At 44.5% G+C, this 17,822-nt stretch overlaps 1 protein-coding gene across 3 annotated transcripts in view; it reads left to right on the top strand.

Moving 5' to 3' along the window:
* Positions 1 to 17,822, top strand: part of RNF13 (ring finger protein 13) — a 272,427-nt gene that overhangs the window by 58,532 nt on the left and 196,073 nt on the right. For all 3 annotated transcript variants that reach the window (XM_085635094.1, XM_085635095.1, XM_085635096.1), the window contains one exon: positions 1,087 to 1,167. In XM_085635094.1, the coding sequence (XP_085491220.1) occupies positions 1,087 to 1,167 (81 nt within the window). The remainder of the gene's footprint in view (positions 1 to 1,086; positions 1,168 to 17,822) is intronic.

Raw genomic sequence — 17,822 nt, forward strand, 5'->3', positions numbered from 1 at the left:
TTTTAGGAAACATCCCTATTACAGACATCTGCAAAGCTGCCACATGGTTCACACCACACACATTCACCACGCATTATTGTGTAGATGTGTTAGCAAGACAACAAGCTAATGTGGGCCAAGCAGTACTTAAAACGCTGTTTCAGACAACTCAATCAGTTAAAGGATAGCCACCGCTTAGGAGAGACTGCTGTATAGTCTATGCATAAGCATGTGATCTACAGCTCACATGCCTCGAATGGAAAATGGTACTTACCCAGTATGATTCTGTTCTTGGCATGTAGAGCTGTAATCTCATGCGCCCGCCCACCCACCTCCCCGGGTACCTCTAGCTGCTGTAGTTCTCTTTTTACTATTCATACATACACATGAACATCTCTATTCTTTACTACTACTCCATTCTCTCACCCTCTGCGGGAAAACAATCTGAAGATGGAGTCGATGACCATGCGCATTATCACCAAAAGGAGGAGTCACCTACCTTGTGACTAGGAAGACTTCTTCAAAGAAAAACAAAGTGCAAACATCTGGGCCCAACACTAGATGGCGATCTATGCATAAGCCTGAGATTCTACAGCTCTACATGCCAAGAGCAGATGCATACTGGGTAAGTAGTATTTTCCTTCCTGGTGTAATGGAGGCCTGGAATGGTCCTAGAAGTGCTTGCACTCTGAATGCAATTGAATTCTTAATTTCTAAAAGACATTAATGCGGATTTGGAGAAACATGGAAGCCTCCACACTCTGTGAGTAGGTCAAGGGTGTTGAGGATTGTGCAAAAGCTGAAGAGACTGTTTACAAGATAAGAGAATGTGTTAAAAACATGAGAAGATATGGAGGGCCTGGCGGCAATGTTCTCAATTGACTTCGCTCATAATAGATCATGCATATGTTTTATTGATGTGCCTACCGTCTCTGGATGTGTCAAAGTGCAAGAGAATTACAAATATACAAAGTAAAAGTTTTTTCCAGATTTGTTTACAAACTGCAATGTTTCTCTTTTTTTTAAAGAAAAAAAATGTTTAAGAATATGGGTAATGCCTCATAGGCTATATTGTGTAAACTGATTTTATTATTTTTCATTTTTTAGTACAGTTTAGAAAATGTTACTCAAACATTCGATGACATGCCAGCAAGGTTTGGATACAGGATTCCAACTGATGGCTTAAAGGTAAGTGATAATTTGAAAAGGTCTAATGAAGGTCCAATGTCAAGCTATTGTTAGTAATTTTCATTGACTAAACCAAACAATCTATCCTGAGGTAGTGTAATGCTGACTCCTTCAGGCCGCTTCTTCATATAGGTCTTAGGTTTAATGCATCTAAGGTTAAATTGATGCTTTTCTGCAATTTTAAAACATTTCATACTTCAACAGGGTAACTTTCAAGCTGTTGTGTTGCCCAGTCTGTGTATCCCGGTAAGCGTAAGCTGTTTCTTGACTTACTCATTCCTAAGTAGGTTCCTGGGGGAGTACATGTGTTAAACCTTAATGTGATGCGATAAATGGAGCTTTGGGGGCGGATAACGGGGTCCGCAATGAGAATGTGTTTTTTATCTGGTACTGCTTTTCGTACTTTCTTTAATATGACAACTGTAAATCAGAAATTTGTTTCAGGATAAAGAACATCCAATGATAAACCTGTCTCTTCCCTTTTGTTGCAAATGTAGCACCTATTTACAGTTCTGGATGGGTTCTGTTTTTTGTGTGTTTATTTAACACATTCTATGTTCATCTAAAGAATAATACGTTGCTTCTATTGTTTGTTTCAGGGGGTGACAAAAGCAAATAGTTTTGGCAGTAGTGCTACTTGTGCACCAGTGAAGAATTTTTCTTGTGGTTTCATTTCTAATAGAAAGCATTTAGGTGAGCTGATGTTGAGCTGCGTTATGTATGCCCTGTGGTGTTTTAGGCTTCTGCCCAATCAAAGAAGGCTATGAATTTTCTTTTTAATTTTTCTTTTTATTCTGAAAGACCATGACTTTCGTTTTTTTTCATGAGAAACCTAAAATCACTAACAAACAGCAAAACAAGCAATAGTGGAATATATTGATTGTCTATGATTAAGATCATGTTAGAATAGTTGTAGATTAAGATGTTAAAATTCTAAACGCTGTTAATAAGAACTTAATAATTAATAAATCAAAATAGACTTGTAGTTTAAATTCAGCTATGACATTTCTCAATTACTGTCAAAAAAGCTAACTATCTGTCACTTAATAGTCACCTATTTATGACTCTAAATATAGGTAGCACAATTTCAAGTTCATTTACAATGGTGCTCCACAGCTGTTTATATTCAGGGTGCCATTAACGCGTGCTGCTAAGCCTTTTGTAGCCTCACTTCATAATTTTGTTAGTCTGCTAATAATACGATTGCTATTAGTAGTGAAAACAAGCATTGGCACAGCCAATAAGTCTCGCCTTTGGGACCTTATAAGTGTTTAGACATGCAACAGTTGATGTTGTTGCACCAAGGATAATGTACTGCTTAGCTAAATACTTATAAGGTTCCAAAGGCGAGACCTATTGGCTATGCCAATGCTTGTTTGGCGAGGGGTCTTTTACTAGCAATCGCAATGAGCAATAAATACGAGTGTTCTTTGGTCTGGCGGAGTGCTTCCTGGAGATGGGGCACAAGGCATTAAGTACCCTGAGTCTCTGTTCAAGACTTGGGGCGCTACATCCGTCCGGGAACAATCTGGGTTAAACCAGACATTTTCGAGCACGCTGTTGTTCTGCAAACATTTCGCAACACTGCTCGTTGATGCTAAATAGCCGACTCTTTTTGCGTGTGTGTGGATTTGGTGTGTTTGAGGTGGGAGCGGTACTCTTGGAAATAAAAAGGTGCATTTTGCAATCCTGTAATAGCATTGCAAAGGTTTAGCTGCGTTGTAATCGCAAATAGGGCATCTGCTGTTCGCCCACGTGCGCTTTGTGTGCTGGAAACTCCCAGGCTGGGTCCTTTCATAAGATGGAAGGGAGAAGCTCCGTGTTTAATGCTCGGTGTTGCTTAAGGGAAGGGCACATTTTGCAGACTATACTGTGTATCCCATGCAAAAATGTATCAACTACTCTTTGGGGGCTCACATTGGGAGATTTTACGGCGCCGGCTTCTGCTTCCCCTTTGCACGCGGGCCAGTTGTGGGGAGGCAGCCATTCTGAAATACGCAGAGTTGGGGAAATACGCAGAGTTGGGGAAATGGAGTTGTGATGTCTTCAGTGGAAAGGGCAATTTGAGAGAAACGTCAATTTGACAGACCTCAGCCTGTCTGCGATGTCGGTGTCTTTTAAGCACAAGCTTCCTTGGCTGTGGGGGGTCTCACCTAGCGTGCCATCTGTGGTGCGCTGCCCCCTACCAGGGAGAGGCGCTGTGCAGGGAAGCAGTCAGTGGTGCCCCGTGTGTAGCAGCCATTTGAAGCCTCGTGCAGTGCCTGGGGCTGGCATGAAATAACTCACCGTCATTACACAAGGCTGGGGGCACTGTGTCTTCAGACAGCCAATAGTGGGCACATCTTTAGATTTGGGGAGATATACCTGGTGACCAGCTCGCACTGCTGGGCACAGGTGAAGACCTCTAAGCCTTGAGTGGCCGGTTTGGGTGGGTATCAAGTGGCACTGTGCGAACAGAACCCTGCCAGTGGATGGCAGGAGAGGTGAGGGGAGACACCTTGCGCGTGTCTTCGCACATTTGGGACAGTGGCATAGAACAGCGGGTTTATGTGGCGCGGACGTGCTACACTGTCCTCGGCTGAGGGGTATCTGCCTAATAGCGGCTGTGGTGATGATGTGGGTACAGGGTGGGTGGTGTTAGGGCAGGAACAGGGCGTTGACTCGATGTTTTTTTTTTCTGGAATTGCGGTGTGGGAGCAGCCATTTCCCCCCGTGTCTGCTCTGCTGCGTTTAGCTCTGCTGCCGGCTGCGTGTTAAAGAACAGCCCGTCGTGTAACCGCAGAAAGAGGTCTGGCAGGGGTGGGCACAGGGGTGAAGAAGCAGCCCGGGTGCAGGGCAGGTATCATCCTGTTTATCATTTATGCTGAGCCCAGCAACATGCCCTAGTGAGTCGTTGGGTGGAATATACTCGCACAGCTCAAGGTTCGTGTCCCATCGTGGAGAGGGCGTTACAAAACGCGGGAAATGTTTCTCTACGGGTTTTATTCACCATTAAACTGTAAGCTTTTTTAGTTTTTCTGGGGGAACAAGATTGCCAATGACCGCTCTTCCTGTGTGCAAGGATATGTTCTTTTCCTTTGACCAAATATTGTAACAATATTCAAACTGGCCATGGTGTGCCTTCTAGAATGTCCGGCTCCCCTGTTGAAATGACGGGGAACACCCACTACTGGTCTCCTGCGAACTCCATTCTTTGCTGTCCAGGGTGGCCGTGCCATGTCAACCCGTTTCAGCTCCCCTTGGGGAAGATCGCTGCGGGGCCGAGGGCAGGGAACTGTGGGTCAGGGTGACACAAAGTTTGTAAATGCAGCTAAATCAGAGGATTTTTTGGTAGTAACATCTTGCGGAGTGGAGGCGGTTATCTTTAGAAGAGTAAAGTCAGGCTCCGTATGTTCGTCTTGTGGATTCTGGTGGTTTCTGGGTTTGAGCACACACCCCAGATGCAGATATGCAGCACTCTTCGAAAGTAACATCTTGCAGGGTTGAAGGGGGCATGAAGATACAGGGCAGAAGGGAGGACGGTCGCCATTAAAAGAGCAGAATCTGGCTCCGTATGCTCGTCTTGCAAATTCGGATAGTTTCGGGGTTCAGAGAAACATCTCGGGTGCAGACATGCGGCACTCTTGTTAGGGGCAAGAGGGTACAGGAGAGTAGGAAGCAAGGCTGCCTTTAAAATAACAGCATCGGGCTCAATTTATTCGTCCAGCACGACTGCAAAGACGCTAGAAGAAAAGAAAAAAACGCCAGCAAGAGGTGCACACTGCAAAGAATTTAAGGAATGCAGCAGGCACAGTGTGGGGTCGCTGCTAGCTCCCGAGCTCCCTAGGCCAGGGGAGAGAGAAGGCGGGACATGCATCCGCCTTTGGCCAATTGCGTGCTGTCTTTCTTAGAAAGACGCACGCAAAGGCCAATAGCGTGTGAGCAAAAAAATAAAACCACATGCACGAGTGTGTGGTCACAGTTAGAAGTCCTTACTAGAAGCCTCGCAGAGCAGCGCATGCGCGCTTGCTCAGGCAAGACCTAAACATAGTATTACATACATCATGTTGGCCAGAACTGCATGATTCTTTGTGAAAGGTTAAACTCGTGTTTTTTACACAAGTTTAACACTACAGAATAGGTGCAAGATAAGTGAGCAAACCTTTTTATAACTAAGGGCACAAAGATGACACTGTAGGTTCTGCTTAAGTATTCCAGTCCAAGATCCCACAGATTCTAGGATCAGAATACATAGTAGTCGAAAATGAAGAAAATCATGTCTTCTCACTGCGATATCGAGATTAAGTATTTTGACCCCATGTTTGCCTTAATTTTCTGTAGATCTGACTCAATGACCTTTGTCTAGTAACCATTTTAAGCCATTGTTTCCATTAAGTGTTAGGCATATTTGACAAAGATTCTCATCTACCTACAATACAGTTTGGTGTTTGTGGAGGCGAAAGAAATGATTGGCGCCAGACTGTTCCCAGCACCTTTATAGTTGCGCCTTAAGAGTGTCTGGTGCAATATCTAATTTATCAATGATTACAAACACAGCTATTTCATTTTATGGCGTGGAGTTTATTTCTGAAGTCTTTGTAGCTGCTGCATACAATTCTATGCCAGGACCGGAGGCGAGGGTTATGCTTATCTTTCTTCACTTTATTTCATACAGCAGCCTTAAAACAAACTACCTTTCCCAGAAAACGATAAGGGAAAGAGAAAAAATATTATAACCAATCATCAGTCAGTTCATGTAATATAGCCATTATCACTGTTCAAGCCCCATCTTTCTTCTCTGCTCGGCAGCAATGAGTTAAGTGCCTTTCATTGTGTTGATAACTGAGAGAACTGTATTATTTAAGGCTTTGAGGTAATTCTCATATTGTTTTCAACTGTGCGATTTTAACGTCCCGTTTTCCTTTCAGGTGGCTGTGTGAGTGCGTCTTGGCGCTCCTCACACTGCTCATGTTACTCTTACGGGGCCGCATGCTAGTGGTTCCGCCCACCGGCCAGTAAAGGCTGCCGAGACACTCCTCTGGCTCTGTGAGCGTTCCGTTTCTTCAGTTGCAGAAACTCCGCCTCGCATCTGGAGACTTGGCCATAAGCGGGAGTACCCATTAGCATCCTGGAAGTCTCTACGCCCTTTATAGGGTCTGTATTCATAGGACGCTAGCCCTGGGAAAGTGATCGGTGCATGGTGTGGTCACTGCTACACTAGTGGGGTCGGATATGTAAAAATTAACCCTATATGTGCCTGGGAACTACTGTGCAGGTTTCTGCCCAAAGCATTTGACAAGCTCTGTGGTAGTGGCTTTGGGATTATATTTTCAGTCAGGTTGGGACCTCTACCTTGCAGGCATTACTGTCCACTCTGGGATCATGGGCCTTTCTTGTCCTGCTACTGGTGTTCTGGGTCAGAGGCATGCTGCAACCTACTATTCTCCTACCAAGCCACTATCTGGCACTGCAGGGACTGGCCCAGGCTGTCTACCCTCTGTATATCATAGGATGTGGCCCATTTGTCTTTGAGACCCTGTCTCTCTATACTGGCTATGTTTCCTAGCACTACAGTGATACCTAGCATGCAGGAATTGGAGGCCGCGTATATGGAGGATCCTCTGGATGATGAGTTTTGCGAGGCAGTGGACTCCTCAATACAATATGCTGTGCCCCTAGCCTTAGCGCCCTTAGAGCAAAACATTGAGAAACAGGTGCATCAAGATCCAACCCCACGCCCAAGTACCCTGCGGACCAGGGCGTCTGTAAAGGTGCTTTCAAGTGCCTCAAGAAGGCCTTCCTGCAAGCCCAACTGCAGGTGCCAGCAACTGACTCTTTTGAACTGTCCCCCCCCCCGCAGCACTCATATGGGATGATGATTCCCAAACCATTTCCGATGGTGACCTGGGTGTTTCCAGGCCATGGCACTCTTCAGACGAGGCTCCCCTACCTCGCCCCCTTCCTACTCTCTGCCCCAGATACTTTGGTCAGGCTAGACCCGGATGATTTGCTTCATCCTAGGTCCTCCATGTGGGCTCCGAGCAAGAAAGCAGCTACCAATGTGGCGGGGAGGCTTTGCAAGCCTCTAGACCAGGACGTTAAGGCTCACCTGCGAGCGGAGTGCCCAGTCCATTGCTGGAGGGCAAGGTGGCCCTTACTCCTGAGGTAGATGAGCGCATGGCTATCTTTTTGGTGAAGTATATTAGGGACCGCAAGAAGGGCATCGACCGCTCCTTTTGGTCATGCCAGGACAAACTCTTGGATATTACGGGACCGCTTACAAAAAGTTTATATATGCTGAGGAAGCCAAGCAGTCCAGGGCACTCATATCCCCTCAAATCCTGTCTGGATGGCCCCAGAGAGCAGTCATACTGTTAGGCAATGAAAATTGTGTGCTCTCAGTGGCGAGGCGGTGTTCCCTCTTAATTAAGGTGGACCCAAAGCTAGGGGACCTTGCATCTTCAGAAGCAGGCCCCACTGCGCAAGAGGTTGTTTGGGCACCCCTTTATAAAGGAGTTTGGCAAATTAGTTGCTATGTTTAATTCTCTTGATAAGGGACTGGTCTCAATCAAGAAAATCTTATCCCTCAAGATTTTTGTCGGGGCTGGACGTGGCAGGGGGCACTTGTTCGGCTGCTTCATTACTAAAGCCCCCAATAAGCCCAAGGCTTCGCCAGGGGAAGTAGCAAGACTCCACGACGTTTGGCAACTTTTACCCTTGCTGACGTTTCCAGAACTCCCGTGGGGCAGAGGAGGTGGACATGGCCGCGCCCAAGGTAAAGACTCTCCTTTCTTTCCATTTAAAAGTGGGACGGTGACTGGCTCTGTTCACAGAGAATTGGAGTGAGGTCACATGCGTCCTACAGACAATCCAGGGTTTCTGGTTAGGAGTCCTGTAGAAACTCATTCGTGGTTCCAAAGCCTGTCCTGTAGTTTTTACCAGAAGTCAAGTTACCCTCATCGATCTAGAGGTAACGGAGCTGGTGAGGATAGGGGTGGTTGTGTCTTCCGTTCTCCATCTGTCTGGATTTGTGAGCAACATCTTCCTGGTTGGGAAGGGGATGGGGACCACGCCCCATAATCAACCTCAAAGAATTTAACTAATGGCTAGTATATCGCCATTCCAAGATGGAGAATCCATCTCCTTCGGGACCGTCCACTTCCGGGGGTATTGGTTGGTACAGTTGGACCTCAAAGATGGATATCTGATGGTCCTTATCTCCCCGCCTCACTGCAGATTTCTGCAGTTTCTTTGGGGTCATCAGGTCTTCAAGTTTCAGACCCGTCAGTCTGTCATCCACCCCTTGGTGTTTCAGCCAGGTATTCAAACCGGTGGTGGAGTTCCTCTGTGCCAGGAGCATACGTCTAATCGTTTATCTGGACAACATTCTGTTGATGGATCACTGCCCATGGATGCAGTCCGCTGAGCTCCAGGTGACGTTTCCTGATCAACTCTCAGGACTCCACCTTGAGTTTCCTCCAAGAAAATGACTAAGATTTGTTCCGAACTGAGGAAGACCATGACCAGGTCGCACACGTCCCTCAGACAGTTGTGACGCTTGGTGGGCCTGTTAGCATCTTCCAATCAAGCAATATTCCCGGGCCCTCTTCATTACAGGGCTCTACAGCCGTTGAAAGCACATCACCTCAGGGAAAGCTCGATTTATTTGGCAATGATACAGCTGTTAGAAGATGCCAAGGAGGAAATGAGATGGTGTATGACTTGCATGGAGGCCTGGAATGGGTGGGTCATCTTCTGTTCCGGTCCAGAGATTGTGATCGAATCAGACTCCAGCAAAACCGGCTAGGGAGCCAGCTGTGGCGGTGTGTCCACAGGAGGAAAGAGGTCATCAGAAGAGCAATCACTGCAAATCAATTGCCTGGAGCTCCTGGTGGGCTCCTTAGTGGTCCGGTGTTGGACTCAGGACATGGTGAGTTGCTCAGTGCTTTTGAAGATGGACAACATCTCAGCGGTGAGGTACCTCAACCGCTTGTGGGATCCACAATTCAAGATGCTAGCGGAGCTGGAGAAAGGGTTTTGGAACTATTACCTGTGTCGCAAGATCTTGGTTGTGGCGAAGTACCTTCCGGGGAAGTCCAACAAAGTTGCCGACTAGCATTCCCTCCACCTTAATGATTTCAGTGCTTGGCAGCTGTTCCCAGAGTTGTTCAGGATACTTCAGAGGATTTGGGGGCTGTTCTCAGTGGACGTCTTCGCCTCGACTGCCAGTTGAATCAGTTCTTTAGTTGGAGGCCAGGTCCGCAAGCAGGGGCGACTAATGTTTTCCTGCAAAATTGGAGTGTGGAAGAGGGATGTGCATTTACCTAGTTCGCAATGCTGATGCAAATGGCGATGCATGTCTGGTGGCAAAAGGCAAATCTGATGGTCATCACGCCTGCCAGTGATGATGGAACTTTCTTTGAATTTTCCAATCTGTCTACCCCAAAGAGAAGACATTCTGAAGGACCCGCTGGGGAATCCTCCCCATTTAGTCCTGGAGTGGAAACTGCCTCTCATGGCATGGAGGATTACAGGTCATGGTGGAAAGTCTGAGGACTTTCAGAACCAGCTCAAAATCTTTTGTCCAATGCTTGGGCTGACAGCACCAATAAGAGATCAAAGTTTGCCTGTGCTTGGGGCAGATGGTTGTATTGGTGTGTGCAGGGAGATGCTGATCCCGTTAAATCAGTAGTTGTTCCTATCTTGAATTGGTTTATCCTCATTGGTCAGCGAAGTTATGGCTTACAGTTCAGTAAATACTTTCCTCTGAGCTCATTAAGGGTTTCGAAATAGGTGAACACCCATTGGTAGGAAATTGGTGGGAGGAGTGAGACTGTTGGTGCTGCCTGCGCCCAGGTACTGCACCCTGTAGGATGTTAATACGGTCATCAATTTGTTTCTTTCCTGGCCAAGTAATAAATACCTCTCTAGGAAGCATTTATCAGGACCTTTTAATGTGATATTGGATGCCAGTGGGAAAGGTATGCCCAAACGTGGGTCCCGTGCTCACTACGCTACTGGAGTCAAGCTATCCTGGCTGAAGAGGGGTGAAACCCCCGAAACCGGTCCTAGGATGCTTGATTCCGGTCCAGGGAAGACATGGCTTGGCAGTTCGGGTTGGACTGTTCCCATGAGGCACAGGGTCAAGACTGATTTGCATATGGCCATGTCTGAACTGGGGTGACGTGGTGAGCAAAATAATGATGGATTAAACCCAGATCTGTGACTGGGGGTGAATGTTTTGCCAATGTGCAACATTCCGTCCATCATCTATTGTTTTGCTATTGGATGACAGAATGTCATTAGTTTGATAGTTTCACTTGAACACTTGAACACACATTTCTGTATGGGGTTTTCTAATTAAGTTCAGTACTAAGCTGTCTATGCCCCCAATTTTGTTATATGTTCCACAATTGTGCTCACTCAACCTGAATGAATTTGTCACTGTAGTCCACAAAGCATGCAAAGATTTTGTCTTTAGGGTTAGAAAAACCTTTTTCTGGCTGGTAAGCCTAAGTTAAACACTGCCAAGTGCATGACAACATGAATTGGAAGCTTGTCTTTGTGAAGTCCAAGCTCCTTCCGAGTGTGGCAAAGGGATTAACCTATAATTGCTTATGTCTTATTTGCTTCCCCTTTTGCTGAATGGTTGAATAATTGAATCCTTGCAGGTGAGTGTTACGCTACCCCAAGTAAAGATGTTGTTTAACGTTAAAAGTGCCATTGCTCAATCTGCTGAATTTTTCTAAGACTGTCTGTGGTGTCCCGTTTGGGCCAGTTGAAGCGCACGGCTTTCCTTGCGATTATTAAAGTTAAAATGCCCTTCATTAATTAAACGTCCTTTGTGGATTCCTAGGACAGGGCTTTGAATTGTTTGTCATTGTAGGTCTTGTAGACGGAGGTTATGATGTATTCCCACTGTCACTCCCAATATGCTGTAATCTGATGTTTGTGTGTGTGCTTTCTTTCTTTCTTTCTTTCTTTCTTTCTTTCTCTGTATCCTCTACTTAGGAAGACCCAGATTTTTTTTCTATTTGAAATGCTTTATTCAAGAAAATGTAAATACAAAGATATCAGCAGAGGCTTAAGAAATAAGCAAATCGAAGCAAAATAACAGTAACAAGCTAATATCATATAGAAACGAGCAAAAGCATTTTATACAGTTTTAAGGAAAAAACGGGAAGAAGGAAAGGAAAAGATAAGGAAATAAAAAAGGGGAAAAAGGGAAAATGCTGATAACATATTGTGAAAATATAAAAGTATGTCTGAAGAGTAAGTGCTGCAAGCAAAACAATAATCAAATACAACTTAGAAGAACAACTATAACAATAAATAAATCATATACTGTGAATATAATAAAAGAAGAGGCAATTTCCTCAAGGCGGCTCAAAATTTTCCGAAGTGATACGTGATACATTCTTCCGAACCATCCGATCTAAATATAAGGTAAGAGGTAACCAGAAGAGATCCCTATTATGTGTGAGATTACAGGAGGATGCAAAAGCAGTATCAAGCCTATGAAAGTGACATAGAGAGTTCCACCAATGACGTATGGAAAGCTTTGTGAGGGATTTCCAATTAGAGGAAATGTGTTGAAAGGCGAGAGCAAGCATAAGGTCAAAAAGACTGTGAGAGTGTAGAGGAAGATCTAAAGAGTCAGATAAACTGCCTAGAAAAAGGGTAGAAATAGAGTACTGAGACGAGAGTGTGAAAATACGAGTGATGTATAGCCAAACATTATTCCAGAATTGAGAAACAGACGGACATAAGAATAAAAGATGAAAAAGGTTAGCGTTGGGGGCAGAACATGTCCAACAATTAGACTCCGAAGAAGAAGAAAAACGAGCTAGAGAAAGTGGAGAGAAATATAGTCTGTGATACAGGTAAAACAAAGATTGAGTGAGGGAAGCAGAACGAGAAATTTTCAAAGATCTGGACCAGAGTTTATCCCATAGGGCAACGGACCAAACACAACCCAAGTCCGCCTCCCAAGAGAGCTCCGTTTTAGACTTAAGGCGATCTGGATTAGGAGATAAAAAGAATTTATAAATGAGAGAGGCTTTGGGAAGGGTTGAAAGAATTTTGAGAAGAGGAGCCTGGGACACAGAGGGAGGGGAAGAAGGAAGAGAATAAAAAATATCAAGGAAAAGTGTAATCAGAGTAACAAATTTTTGCAAAAAGGAACGAGGACAGCGATAGGACATCTGAAATTGGGGAAAGGAACAAGGAGATACTCCGTCAAAAAACTGGTTTACCCATATGATGCCCTTAGACCTCCAAGAATTCCAGAATATGGGCCTATTATTTATAAGGATGAGCGAGTTATACCAAACCGTTGAAGCTAGAAAAGATTCCAGAGTAATAGGTGTAGAATTGAAAATAGGCTTTAAGAGAGAAAAGGTATGTTTAAATAAAGGAAATGACATGTGCGGAGCCTTGGCAGAAAAACGTATGAACTCTCCAAAAGAGAAAGGCAACAACAACGTTTGTTCGATGTGAAGCCAAAGAGGAGCAAAAGGAGAAGGAACTGACGCAAGTCATCTGGACGCCTGACGAAGAGAAAATGATTTATGGTAGAGACGAAAGTCTGGAAAATTGACACCACCATTGGACTTGGGTTTATGAAGTTGTGCTAAAGAGATTCTAGATTTCTTCTTGTTCCAAAGAAATCTTGACAAACAAGAGTCAATGCGTTTAAAATAAATTGCGGGGATATGAATAGGTAACATGGACAAAATGTAAATTAAAATGGGCGCTATCATCATCTTAATTGAATCCATTCGCCCCCACCAAGAGAGAAAGAGGGGGTTCCAGGAGGAAAACAATCGTTCAATACGAGACAAAACCGCAGACATGTTTAGGGTGATTGACGAGGAAATAGAGTTGGAAAAGCATATTCCTAAATATTTAATTTTGGAGCTATTCCAAGCAAATCCAGTGGAGGAAAAGGCATGAGGAGTGCAAAATTTTGTAAGAGGAAGTATTTCAGTTTTATCCGAATTGATTTTTTTATCCCGAGACCTGTGTGAAAGAATCCAACTCAGATAGCAGAGAGGGAATAGAAGTTTCTGGAGCAGAGATGAATAGAAGAATATCATCTGCATACGCAGAAAGTTTCAACTGATCATTACCATAAGGAAAACCTGAAATGGAGGTATTGTTACGGATAGAAGACAAAAAGGGTTCAAGCGCAAGAACAAAGAGTAAAGGAGATAAGGGGCAACCTTGACGAACGCCTCGCTGAAGAGGAAAATATGAGGAAACCTGACCATTGACCAAAACCGAAGCTTTAGGAGAAGAATACAACAAAGAAATAAGAGATGAAATGAGGACCAAAACCATGCCAACGCAATGATGCAAATAGGAAAGACCAATCAACTCAGATTTTTTTTAAAGTATAGAATGCAGCTCCAGCGATTTGAGTTTTTTTTTTTTTTTTTTTTTAAATTAATTTTTTTATGAAGGTTTTCTCATTTTATCTTTGCTAGTTTTGCTTTACACATTTGTTTTATTGTTCACATTTCCTGGTCTCTGGAGTCTGATCATGGATATTTTACTATATTATGCAATTCCCTTTTTTTAATGCACCCAAGTTTAGCCAAGAATTTGTGCCACACGTTAGTTGATGATTACCTTCCTGCTTGTGGAGTAAGTTAGAGCTAGGGACTCCTTTGATAGGTTCAGTGAAGCATTCCTGAAATGCAAATCCAGCCTGCAGGGGGGAAAAAAAACCACACTACGCTCTCAATTTGGCCCAGAGGAATGTCTGAGAATGACACCAGCAGTGCCAAAACAGAGGATGATGAGGTCTTCACGGATCTGAACTTGGACACCGACAGAGAACCACAGTAGATATATTGATCCGGCCTAAGATGAATCAGTTTCAGGAGAGTGCATTGCCCTTTATACTGCCTGCCAATCCAAGATAAACCTATTAGGAGAGAAGGATGACCATGTTTGTTCCAGAAGATAACTGCATACTCTGAAATGCATACTCTGAAAAGCAGATTAAAAGTGGTGTCAACCTGAGAAGTGGACTCTAAGCTGCTCACCTTCATTTTAAAATATGCTAGAACCTTAAAAGATATATAGATAGGGGTCTTCAACACATAGCCCCAACCAGCCTTTTGGCAACAATATGTGCTCTGGCAGAGACTGGAAGACTGGAAACAAATTGATCCAGGTGTTGGCAAGTTTGACACAGAGTGACGTGTATATCAGACAATGCAAATATCACCCTTTCTGCAGAGAGACGGAAGAGATTGCTCTTGAAGGAAGTCTCTAGGTTGGGAAGTTAGCTTCTACGGAGGTAGCAGATGTGACACAGATTCCTGTTTGGCTATTAATTCATTAAAGCGATCACCCGGTTCATGGGCACATATATGGACTTGGAGAAAGTGTTAGTTGAAAAAAAGGTATTTGTTCCTGTATCCTTTTGCCAAGGGTAGTCAAGGAAGGGACTCTTGATCAGGCCCAGGATCATATTTTCAAAGGTTACAGTAGAGAAGAGTCTACCACCAATAGCATGACGAGGAGAACTTTAGCTTTTTTCTCAAGAGGGCTTACACGGGTAGAGGTTGATATTAGAAAGGAGTTCCAAGAGAACAAGCAAAATCTTAAAGGGAATGGCGAATGTGCATGCAGATTAGGGATATCATTCCCAGTGCCCCTCTGTAGTTGGCATAGGTTCGTAACCATACGTTCAGTGACAATCCATTACCGTGAGATGTTCACAAAGAACATCCAGTTGTGGAAACTGGCAGAGACTGGTGTTCTCATTTACTGGCAGATCCAGTGGTGTCCTTGGGATTAGCCTGATGCTTTATTAAGCCCACTTTCAGGCTCCGCCATCTCTGACAACGAGGGTGAGGATGTCCTACTTTTCCATGGACTTATTAAAAGCCCGCTGTCTTCGAAATGGTGTACTGGAAAATTTGCTCTCTCAGACCGATTCAATTTAATCTTAACTCGAGGTTTGTGAACTTAACTATATAACTATGGAGAGTATTAACCCTTTCCATCCAATCTGGCATCTTTTTCGTTATGCAGATTTTGCAAAACACTGAATGTTTATACCGAAAATTGAGCTGTGTAATTCTATTGCCATTCCAAATTTCGTGTAAATATCTTCCAGATTTTTATGTACCAGAGAGAAAATATTCGTGTGAGACTGAAAATAGTAAATTATACTTCTGTGTAGTTACCAATTGCATTTTCCTCTGAACAACTGTGCTGCAATTTGGATCGTACAACCTAGGTTAAGTGGTTCAAATGTCTGCCCAATGACCTACATGTTTATGTCCCAGGCCTGAACGTATCCTCAGGATCGAATCGATGCTATAGTGGTCCACCTCTCGACCGCCCCAAGTCTGGATACAAATCATACGCAGACTAAAGGGTGGTTAAGCGGGGGAAGGAAAGGATGGGGACAGCAGGGAGGGAGACCTGTATAAAACACAAATGAACACAGGTTATTACAAGAACCTTATTCCTCTTCTCCCTCACCCTCTTGTTCTCTCGGACCCATACTTCCACTAACCTGAAAAGGAAATTAACGATGATATTAAGGCTGATAGAATCAGAAGGAGGTACACCGCACTGCGATACACCCAACGATTAGCTGCATAGGTTTGCTAACCTCTTCTGGTAGAAACCGATACTCTCCCAATAGAGTTACGTCACTCATACAAAGTGCAATGTCACAAATAAATGGCTGTGGACTGCGGGCGTAGAATCTGGTACACTCCCAATAGAGTTACGTCACTCATACAAAGTGCAATGTCACAAATAAATGGCTGTGGACTGCAGGCGTAGAATCTGGTACACTCCCAATAGAGTTACGTCACTCATACAAAGTGTAATGTCACAAATAAATGGCTGTGTACTGAGGGCGTCCCCTCCTTAGTTATAGGTGTAGTGGTTATTTCCCTCGCATGAACTCTGCAATCATATACAGTTAGGAGTTCACCAACATAGGCAAAAGCACACCACAACATCAAGGTATTTCGGTATCATATCACTGCTACCAACAGGGCAAGCGTTCTAGATGCAACAACAGGCTTGTGGTACTTTGCGTGTAACTTTTAATCAGGAAAGGCAGGGGCAGCGCAGCGTGCTCACAAATATTCCCAGCGTAGTCACACTTCTGTAACCGAACACACTCTTCAAAGAATACTCCTCAATATAGAACGAGTGGTGCCAATGGCACCCTTACCCGCCCTTCAGGCTCAGCAGACGTCCAGCAAAGACCACAACTCCGGAGGAATAATCGGCAGCGTTTCCTTCTGCCGCCTCGCCATATCACTGCTTCCGCATCATGTGGGTCGCGGTGATTGGCGTCTGACGTCACGCGGCGTGCCGAGGCTGCCGGGAAACGTAGTTTTTCCCCGCCCTAGCGCCTGCCAGCGCGTACAGAGCCGCCGTGACCCCTGACAGTTTATCAAATAACAACAAAGGGCTAAAAAAAATGAAGCTGTTTTTCATATGGAAGCAACACCTGACCATGTCTCTGACCCTTAAGTCTGAGCTATTAATATTTGTGTTTCTTAAAAAGTGACATTCTGGTGACAATCTGAAATCTAAAAAACTGCTGTAATTCCCTGGTTATAAAAAGGTCTACTTACCCTAATTTACGCTCTTGTCATGTCATGTGTGGCTCATAATCTCACACATGCAATTCCTGATGCTATCAATAGTGGTGTGTGACCAGGATAATGTGTGAGGTAGATTTCCATGTAAACGCACTCATATGGAAATAATCCACGGCGCATGGCCTGACCGGTGTACCACGATTTAGTGCAGGTCCTGCAACTAGACCCAAGATTGGAGATACAACACTCCTCCCCGTCTTCAGCCATGCACAGGGCAGGTTGACATTTAGATGTGGACTTATTCAAGGCGCTGCAACAAGATTTGATGACCACGTGCGCATGGTCAAGCGGTGATGAGGCACAAAGCTGATCTTTGTCCAGGTCCTGAGCCATGCCCTGTTTCCTCATGTCGGAGTACGAAGCCTGGCCTTTGGGCAGGGCCTATGCTAAGACCCCTCGCAGACATAACTGTGCTCAGCCTTCTGCCACGCACAGAGGGGGTTAATCACAGGGTGTTGCCTTTGGTGGGGCCCAGTGCTCAGCCCCCAAGTTAAGCAGCCGCCTTTTTTTTGTTATCATTACCCTCTAAGACCACAAGCACACTCTAACAACTATTCATGTTTCTTGGCCATGCACAATGGTGACTGCGAGCAGGGTGTGATCTTTCATCACATCAAGTGGCTTTCAACCGTGCCCGTTCCCACATTCCTTCCAAATTTTGGTTACTGCTGATAGTGTTTGCATGACTGATGACATCACAGTGAGAAGACAATCTATGTTGTCATCAGCGAAGTAAGGACAAGCGCAGCCGGTGAAAGGGTCATGCTACATGTCTTTTGTAGCTTATCATAATTGTTAAATTTCCTTGTTTTTAAATTTTTTATTGTAAGAATAACCTCGTTCTGTAGGTGTTTCAGTGTGTTTCTGAGGTTTATAAACCGATATTAATTTAATTTGAGAAATAATCATAACTTACATTGGCATCATTTTTTCATGAATTTTTGGGGCTTGCTTTTCTATCCCCACCTCACCCAAGCCAGCTGCACACCACCTTTGGCCGTGAACAGCGACCTCATTGGCACTTGG

This window comes from Triturus cristatus, chromosome 11, assembly GCF_964204655.1.
Source record: "Triturus cristatus chromosome 11, aTriCri1.1, whole genome shotgun sequence".
NCBI classification, from domain to species: domain Eukaryota; kingdom Metazoa; phylum Chordata; class Amphibia; order Caudata; family Salamandridae; genus Triturus; species Triturus cristatus.